The sequence below is a fragment of the Sparus aurata genome, chromosome 17 (assembly GCF_900880675.1).
Source record: "Sparus aurata chromosome 17, fSpaAur1.1, whole genome shotgun sequence".
Classification (NCBI taxonomy): Eukaryota; Metazoa; Chordata; class Actinopteri; order Spariformes; family Sparidae; genus Sparus; species Sparus aurata.
The window spans coordinates 28,715,015-28,724,888 of NC_044203.1; the positions used below are offsets into that span (position 1 = coordinate 28,715,015).

Genomic DNA, 9,874 nt, shown 5'->3' on the forward strand with positions numbered 1-9,874 from the left:
AATCCAGAGATGTGCTTGTGGTTTAAGACTGTGTGAACTCTAATGCTGTTCTGGGACTGAGTGATGGTGTAATAAATTTCAGGGCACTCTCCTCAATATGGTTCTTCCACTTTGACAAAATGTTCTTTCCATTGCATTTTTATCTTTTTAAACATTTTTTGTCAGACTGTTTTTACCTTTGTTTCTTTGTGAACCTGAAGGTGTTTCCAGGGATTTTGAGAACAGAAAATAGATTTTAACAAACTGTTTCTCTTTTTTCTAACCATCCATAGCGGAGGTAAAGCGTGTGGGAGACACGCTCTTGGGCATGGCCACGCAGTGTGTCCAGGTGAAGAACGTGGTGAAGACGTCCCCTCAGACCCTCTCCAACCTCTGCCTCAAGATCAATGTGAAGCTGGGAGGCATCAACAACATCCTGGTGCCTCACCAACGGTCAGTCATCCACTCACTTCTCGACACTCTACTGTAGCAGTGCTGGTTTTATATTGCGTTTCATAGCTTGGACTGCTGTTTTTTTAAATGTTTTTTTCTTTGTTTTCTCTCTCAATAAACAGACCATCAGTGTTTCAGCAGCCTGTTATCTTCTTGGGAGCAGATGTTACACATCCACCTGCTGGAGATGGAAAGAAGCCTTCAATCGCAGCGGTGAGTTTCTTCCTCATTTTCCACCTGACCTGTTGCTAAAATCTATAACCTTATCGTGCCTATATCTGACATTCACTGTTGATCACTGCTCCTCCCCTCTCTCTTCCAGGTGGTAGGCAGTATGGACGCCCACCCCAGCAGGTACTGTGCCACTGTGCGGGTCCAGAGGCCAAGGCAGGAGGTTATCCAGGACCTGGCCTCCATGGTGCGGGAACTGCTCATTCAGTTCTACAAGTCAACCCGCTACAAACCCACCAGGATAATTTTCTACAGGGATGGAGTTTCAGAAGGCCAGTTCAGACAGGTCAGCTCCAAACTCCCGTTAAGTTTCATGGGTCATAATTTAGAAATGTAGATTTATGCTGCATTCTAGTGCTCCACGTATCCTCCCACTTCCCAAATAAAGAAGTGGATCTTCTGACTTCTGTGTTCACGTGTGTCAAGTTGGTATGTAGGAGCAGCATGAACTAAATATTTGAAGCAAAATGTTTTCTTTTGCTTCCTCAGGTGCTGTATTATGAGCTGCTGGCCATTCGTGAGGCCTGTATAAGCCTGGAGAAGGAGTACCAGCCAGGTATCACCTACATAGTTGTGCAAAAACGCCACCATACACGCCTCTTCTGTGCCGACCGCAACGAAAGAGTGAGTCCCCACCACTCCCACACACGCTCTTTGAGTATGACACGGTGATGGTACCCATTAAAGTCGGTACAGTGTGTTATGTGCTAGTCCGTATTCTTTTTTTTATGCCCTGTGCCAGCACGTTAAGTACTCGAAATGGGTCTCCTTAATTACCTTTTGTTGTCAATTGGACTGTTCACCCTCCTAACCCCTGTAATTAGCTTCGATTAAAGCATTAGGGCCCAATGCAAGCGGAGAGCTCTGGAGTGGCTCTCAAGGCCCCAAGAGTGAGACTCGGCTAGTAACAACCTTATATGCAGTGCAGTCACACCCGTACAGAGCATTAGGCTCTCTAGAGCATTACGCTTTTAATTGGTTGATTGGGAAGCAGTTGGTAAACCCTAGCCTGGGTTGGTCCATCAACTCTTTTTTTCACTTAGTGCCTTAAAAGCTTTATTTTCTGCTGCTCTTTTCCTGCGTCTTCCATTTTCTGTTATTATTGTAGTCATGGATAAAAAATAAAGGGGGGGGGAACAGTCCAAGAGCATTAGTAGAGACCAACTGATTTTAACTTTGCTCTCAACAGGTTGGACGCAGTGGAAACATTCCTGCTGGTACTACCGTGGATACGGACATCACGCATCCCTACGAGTTTGACTTTTACCTCTGCAGTCACGCTGGAATACAGGTCAGACTAACCTCTCGTCTTCTCTGAGGGGCATGCTGCCTTTTTCAGCAGTATTAAATCACACCAGCTCTCACTAAAATCTGAATGAATCTGAAACGAACTCTGGCCACTTCTTTTACACCAGTATGCTTCACAAAAAGCGATATTACATTCTACAAGACTCTTACCTTCCAGTGAATTATCTTTTTTGTATGTACTTCCTCCCTTCTCTTAAAATAAAGCACAGTGAGGTTCCGCAGCAGCACTTACACAGAAGCAGGCTGCTTTAATGGTCCTGCTCACTTTCACCTGAAACTAAGAATCTTTGAGCCAAGAACGGACAAACCAGACACCAGAGAAAGAGGCTCCAGAGAGTACATTTTGTGTCTTAAGCATTTTTTATGTTTTTAGTGCCTACTGTAGGGGAGAGTGAGGTGAGCGGTGTTCAGTTGGTTCCAATCTGCGACACCACCGCTAGATGCCACTAAATCCTACACACTGGAACTTAAACTCCTAAATCACTTTTACCTTGTTGTTATTCTTGTCCTGTGGCACCACAGTGAAGTGTTTACAGTGATACATATTATACTTGGTTGTTGAAGCTATGTGAATGGTTATGTTTATTTTTTCGCACTAAGGTTTAATTGTTTGATTTGATGATGTTTCATTTTTTTAGTTTTAACACTTCTTTTATGTCTCGGTGTCTGTGAGGTTTCCTTTTTCTCAAACGTATTGTATCCTTAGTCTGAGTCTATTAATAACACGAGTGTGTCATTTGATTCCCCTCACGCAGGGCACCAGTCGGCCCTCCCACTACCATGTACTGTGGGACGACAATTGTTTTACCGCTGACGAGTTCCAGCTGCTCACCTACCAGTTGTGCCACACCTACGTGCGCTGTACCCGCTCAGTCTCCATCCCTGCGCCAGCCTACTACGCCCACCTGGTGGCCTTCCGCGCCCGCTACCATCTGGTGGACAAAGAACACGACAGGTGAGGAAGGGAGGGGGTAAACAAGAGGTTCTCTTTTTTTTTTTTAACAGGATGTAAAGGATTTTCCTGTAAGCCTAGCAGAATGCTTACTCATGTACTGTATAAGTTTAAGGTACTTGTAGTATTTTAATCTCATGTCACTTTTTGAATGAAATGTACTTTTTCCTCCACTGCAGTGATGTTACAGCTTTAACTATGTGCTGCTTTACAAATTAAGATTTTTTCATTCAGAACATATGAAAAAGTGCAAAGTATGAAATTATAAGTTAAGTTATACATTTATTGATAATAAAACTGAATGAACTGTTTTGATAATTTAAAACTGGAAGTAAATTTTCCAGATTATACTCACAAACGTTTACTATTGGAATACTTCCTCCACCTCTGGTCATGTGTAATAACTGGTCCTCTCCACTCCGCAGCGCTGAGGGCAGCCACGTGTCTGGTCAGAGTAACGGTCGGGACCCCCAGGCGCTGGCCAAAGCTGTTCAGATTCACCACGACACCCTGAGGACCATGTACTTCGCCTGATCTACATCAACCTCCCCCAACCAATGCCACCCTCAACACACACACAGAAGACACACACACAGACACATTCATGCGCACCTGGCCCGCCAGTCAAGGAGTCCTCATATGTGCAAGTCCCGCCCCCCACACGCCTAGTCAATCCGGACCTGACACTGTGCAGAGGAAAGCAGGGAGGAGGGAGGGAAGGAGGCACCCCCACACTGGACTGAGGATGCAAACGCTGCTTTAAAAACAAACAAGAGAGAAACTCAGCACTATTATGCAATATTAAACCAGCCAACTAGTTTATTTTCACCCTTATCAGGCTCCCGTATGTTGCCCCTCCTCCTGTTCTCCCCTGTATGTCTCCTTTACTTGTGGCCTAGTTTGTTTTTTTTTTCTCTTCCTTTAGCGCACATTCTTTATAGTCTACTATCTGCTCCTTTGCCATCTACAGTACCTCAAGTCAAATTTGAGCAGCAGCACTTTTACATTCTGTCAGTTTTACTGTAGTTTGTTGTTGATTCTCCCCAGTGTTAGAAATAGGGGGAGCGGAGAAGGAAAGGTCAGACTCTGGAGTGGGAAAAGAGTCATTTCATTGGACCAGAGGTCCTCCCAATTGCCACTTTTAATTCTTCCTTTTTTTTTCCTCTTGTGTCTTCTGTTCTGTCACTTTTCTCAAGTGTGTCACCAGTTACTTGTACGGAGCAACATGTTCTTTTGAGCACACTGCCACCTGTTGGCGACGAGGTATAAATGCCCCCTTCAAGTCACAACGCAGAGTTGTTGTCTTGTAAGGTTTCCGATCAGTTTTGATTTATCTTTAGCTGTCACATTTTAACAGGGGCAGTTTCTATTGGCTGATATATCATTTGCTCAGCTGCAGCCATCTATGAATTTCATTTAAAGTATAACACTGTTATTTAATTCTGGTTGTTATTTTTCTTTCTACATTATGTGAAACATTTTATGATTCTGACTTTCTTTTTTATTTTTAAATCATGTAATCTTATGTTCTTAATCTTAGTAGTCGTAGTGCATTCATTTCCCTCAGTGCTTTATCTCATGTTTCCCTCTCTTGACTTTAAGACGGTGGGTAAATCGAGATTACGTCGATGGTTTCCTCTAGTGCAATAATCAGTTGAAACGAAGGGAAGAGGATTTTAGGGGACTTAAAGAACGGTTACACATTTCTTTTGAACGTGAGTGTCCTCGACAAGAGAGAAGTTTGCCACTTCCGCGGCACTTTCACATGTTGCTCCTCTGTGAGACGATCAATCGGCGCGTTTCATGAGTTTGCCCTTGCTGTCGGACAAAAGATGGTGCAACTGCAGCGTTGGTGATTTTCGTGTTTTTACTTGAATTGAAGGATGTTATGCGCCTCTGTGGTTTGTGAACACTTTATCAGAATTCCTGATTATCAGTTTGCTAATGAGGCTGATTTTCGCCTGACCGCAGCAAAGTGGAGTACAAAGGCCATAAAGAGGTAGTATTCAAGTGCCTGGTGGAGGTGTTAGATGGTCCAAAGCTGCATCGTGGGGATCCTATTTCAGTGTGGTAAAATAATCAAAGAAGCATATTCCAACAAACGGACAGCATAAGATGGTTTAAAGCGAGAAAGTTTCACCGGTTGCCTCTTATTCTTCTCAACAACTGTCTACTGACTTTTCTATACATCTCATTCAAATCATCCTGAGATCAATATATTTATTGTGTTGCCTGTTCAGCATTGTTATCTGTTGGCTTTGCTTTGGAGCAGCGGTCAAGCCAAGCAGGCAGTGTTGTGTTTTGTTTTTTTTTTGCTCAATCTTCACCAGACATGGATCCAGCTGCTACAGTGTGTTGAAAGGGCCGTGTTCATGGGCATGGGGTCAGCCTCACCGTTGACTAATTCTTTCAAAAGACTATTTTAGAGATGCACAGTATTGGATTTTTGTCGATATCTGAGATGCCGATAGTTTCCAACTCAATCTGACTGAACGCTGATTGAAGAGAAGTCTCTCCTGTGCTGAAAATATCGTTACACTATGCCTACTTTCATGTGAGGCTCACTGCCAGACGCAGACACGTGTTATTCAAAGTGCACACATTCACTCTGAATTAGGAAAATTACTTAGTTCACAGTCTACGACTCGCATGCACAAATGAAGAGTCATCTTATTGGCTTGTGATATCGGCAGCATTGTTCATTTTGAACTAGTACCGATATTTCGTGACTAAAGTGTTTATCGGCATACGGAAGAGGATGAGTTCTGCCCTTTTTTTTTATTTGTACAACTCTGACTTTTAATCTCACAATTTTGACTTTGTTCCTCAGAATTAAAACTTTTTTCCCAAAGAATTCTGATTTTTTTTTCTCCCTCAATTCCAATTTTTTTCCTAAAATTTTCGACTTTTTCTCCCCACAATTCTGACTTTTCCTCAGATTTCCGACTATATTCACCTTCAGAATGCCAACTTTTTTTCTCAGAATTACAATTTTATTTCAAGAATTCTCACTTCATTCCTCAAAACATTAAAATCTGAATCTGAATAGTGAGAAAAAGTCAGAAATGTGAGTGCAGTGCCCCAAATCCTCTTCCGTTTCAGCAGATTCCGATGACACTCGAATGCTGTTTCGCATCCCGAAATTGTTTGATATGATTGAAAGAAGTTGGGACTAGGTTCAACTCCATGTCCGTGTAACCGGCCCAAAATTGCGACTGGCTTTCAGAACAGCACTGAGGAGTTAGGACAGTGACTCATGTTTGCAGCAGAAGTACAGACTGACTGTTGATACGAGTCGTGTATCTAGGCTACAGTCGACGCTTAGCTCCTTTGTGCCTCTGAAGCTCGTTCGGGAGGTGTTTGTTAAAAGTTATCTGCACTAAAAGAAGCTGTGTTTCGGGAGTGAACACAGGTGTGGTGCTACTCTGTCTGAATTAGAATCTGAAGCTGAACCTCTATACGAGACGCTAGACGAGCAGGTGGGGAAGGGTCGGAGAAAGGAAAAAAAAAAAAAAACTTTAACGGTAAACCTCACTCACTTTAAGGACCGGAGAAGGTGCTGTGGCTGATGCGGGGGAGGGTACAGGGGTACAATGGCAGACGTTCCCTCGGACTTTGAGGTGTAACGTAGGGTCCTGCATCCGCTGCTGCACTTGCCTTTACGGCAGGCGAGCCCCTCCAGCGTGGAAGCCAGTGGGTTTGAGCCTTCGTGATTTCACTAGTGTCTGAAAGCCTTTTTAAAAGCCAGAACGAAAGTATATTTGTACATTTTAAATTATGTAATGCACACACCACTTATTTTTGCTAACAGAAAAAAAAAAAGTAAAATAATGTAGTCTACTTATTATTAATCTTAGTAATAAATGTATCATGATAAGTAACGGTTAAAAAGATATAATAACAAAAGTTTTATTATTGCAATAGACTGTTGACTTGTTCCTGTGTCACTATAGTGTATGTGTGAACAGTGGTGGGGTCGTTGAATCTAGTGACGTGTGTTTGGACTGTCATACTGTTATTGATTAGGGACGTGGACTTAAACCGCCTCTTGCATTGATGTTCGGGGAAAAAAAAAAAAGCTGCAAGATGTTGAATGCTTACTTCTCTCCTCTTTTTTTTTTTTGTAGATGTTTGTACAGTCGGAGGTTTGTCGCAGAGGAGAGAGAGGAAAAATATTTTACCCTACTCCGAAAGGCTTCGTATTGAGACGTCCCTGTCGTGGTGACTAACGGTAGAATAGAAAGATGAGACGGGCGGATGTATTGAATGTTCTCAAGTGTTCCTCAACTGGTGCTGCTCCTTATCAAGAGCGAGAGAGCGTGAGGGAAGTGGTTTTGAAAGTGCTGTCGACCCATTTCAAGGACACGTGTGATCAGACGGTATCGTGACGAGGGCTAGTAGTTCTCCGTTCCTTTTGTGTTAAAGCCTCTTGGGATTTACGTGGGGGATTGCAACCTCTGTTGCTTTCTTCCCTCCGACTCCTCTCCTTAGCCGAGCCACTTCATGTGCTCGCAAACACAAAGGGTTGGCCTCCCGGTAAATCTGCGGCGTGACCAAGCCTGTAATCTTATTGTTGCTCTCTCTCCCCTCTTCGCCCCGAACACTTACTCCCCTGTGCCGGAGAACTACATTCTACGGCTGCACAACCCCATCCAATCCCCCCCGGGAGGGGTGAGGAAGATTGCAGCTGAAGGACGATGGTGGGGTCTGGTCAGTGAAAGATATCGTGGGTCGTGTGACTTGGAAGGAATCAAAAGCTGATCACTTTACGCGGCAGGTCGTGTTGAAAGATAAACTGGAGGTTGATTGCATTTTCTAACTCGCTGTCTCTGCTGCCTGTAATGGATGTTCAGTTGTGTGTGTGTGTGTGTGTGTGTATAGACTACACTCTTGAGGGCAGTTGAACACATGTTTACATAGCAGATGTGTTTGCCTCGCTTACAACTGAAATGCCATCAGCTCTGCTTTTGCAAATATTAGCTAGTAGAGAAGTGACCTAACATGAGCAAGACCAATTGGGGCCTGTGGAAGTGGGACGCCCGGAGAGATGCGGAGATGTTATGTAGTCGGTCAGTTTTTCCTCAGCAGACGTCAGGGGAATAGACGCGTTCGTCCTTCCTGTTCTTTTTAAAACGACTTGAATGAAAGAGCGCTCCTCAGCTAGCTGTGGCTCTCCATTAGGATTGTTAACAATACGGACAGAAGAACAGACATCTTACCCACAAAGTCTGGCGAGGAGAAATCGCCAAATTAACCCAAAAAGGTCGGCGTCTCCCTTTTTCTAAACGGAAGAGAAAGGGTGGATTCCATTTTGAGTAACCGATCAATATCCCTGACTTTGGTTTTTATTTGCAGTGGAAGGTAGCAAAGGAGTGAGAAGAAGACGTCCACAGAAAGTGCCTTTCCTCTTGATGGTGCTGTCAACTGAAAGATAAAAAAAAAAAAAAGTCAAATCAAACTTAACAGAATCTCCTTTTCAAGAACACATCGCAGCGCAGGAGCGGCTGCGTTTACACACAGTCACTGTACACGTTTGTTTCGGTTGTTGTTTTTTAGAGACGGCAAAATGCAAACTCGTGTTTCATGTACTTAGATATTAAGCCTACGTAGAAAAAGAATATATGCCAAGTATATGGTTGTGGTTGAGCTTTTTTCGCTTCCTAGTGCATTTAGTGTCTTGGACCAATGGTGTCGTTGGTACAGTGGAATGTGCGTTTGGGTCGGAGGTTGGTGGGGTATTTTTTTTGGGGGGGGGGGGGGGGGGGGGGTTATAGCTGACACTAGCGTGGTGTGACACAGCCCAGCCCACGAATGACGAACATCGCACAGCACTTTAGAGACTGCCACTCTCACTCAGACACAAAGCCAAGAGGTTTTTGATCTCTGTCCCCTCCAGTCGCCCTTCTTCTACCTCCCGACCAGGGAGGAGGAGGAGGAGGAGGATCCAAACCTCAGCGTGAACGAGGAGTCGAAGGGATGCGTGTTACCAAACAAAGCAGTCAGTCATTAAAAAAAAAACAAAAAAGTGTGCCTCATGCTCTTGTGACTTTGGCGACGGCGGCTCGGGGGAGTCGGCCTGCCCTCGGGTGGTGGTGGTGGTGGTTTGCCACTCGACTCTTTGTTACAGCTAGGGCTGGGCGTCGAAAAAAACTAGGTCCCAGATTTTGGCGCCAGAATTTGAAAGCATCCCGAAAAAAAGAAAAGAAAAAAACATTACATTCTCGCACTGAGGAATCACGGGCATTTTTTTTACTAGAGAAATCAACATAAGTATGATCTAAAATTAAAAAAAGGCATGAATGAAAGTAGTTTAGTTTAGTGAGGTATGCTATCATTCAAGTGTCATTTTTTTTTACAGCAGGTGCAGAGAGATGCCGGCAGAACCAGTGTCAGTATTGAAGCTTTTTTCTCACGATGCCCAGCCCTGGTAGCAGCCCATGGCATTCTTTCATCCTCGTGCAATGCCCTGCCATGTGTCTTGTCCCCGATGGAGGGAAATGTGTGCCCAGCAAGTATCCCTGTCTTGAGCCGGTAGGGTCGTTCGACTGAAAAAACAAAACAAAAACCAAGGCTGGTCTTGTAGTTCCGCGGGTACCTTTTCAGTCCAGGGGGGGGGGCGGGGTGAAATCTTTCTATTACAAGAGATCTCGAAAAACACTGCACCTCACTTACCTTGGTATGCTGCATATGTTATACTACATGAAAGAAAAACTGCAAATTGCTTTTATTATGACATATAATGCTTGAGTAATGCCTGATTGCGATATTCTTATACAGTAACTATTTTAGAGTCAAAATAAGTATAACTGTAAAAAAAAAAAAAAAAAAAGTGGGGGAAAAAAAAAATCTGTTTTGTCTTAACACTTATCCGATTTTGAGAAATTGTTCTTGAGCCGACTTTTATTTTGTTGTCCTATTTAAATGTGTCGTTCTTTAAATTTATATATGATA

General features: G+C 43.6%; 1 protein-coding gene across 2 annotated transcripts in view; it reads left to right on the plus strand.

The window, feature by feature from the left end:
- ago3a (argonaute RISC catalytic component 3a) overlaps positions 1-8,370 on the plus strand; it is a 34,640-nt gene extending 26,270 nt beyond the window's left edge. For both annotated transcript variants that reach the window (XM_030393773.1, XM_030393774.1), the window contains exons 13-19: positions 273-432; positions 555-645; positions 755-949; positions 1,153-1,287; positions 1,853-1,954; positions 2,727-2,926; positions 3,349-8,370. In XM_030393773.1, the coding sequence (XP_030249633.1) occupies positions 273-432; positions 555-645; positions 755-949; positions 1,153-1,287; positions 1,853-1,954; positions 2,727-2,926; positions 3,349-3,457 (992 nt within the window). In that variant the 3' untranslated portion in view covers positions 3,458-8,370. The remainder of the gene's footprint in view (positions 1-272; positions 433-554; positions 646-754; positions 950-1,152; positions 1,288-1,852; positions 1,955-2,726; positions 2,927-3,348) is intronic.
- Positions 8,371-9,874: the final 1,504 nt, after the last annotated feature.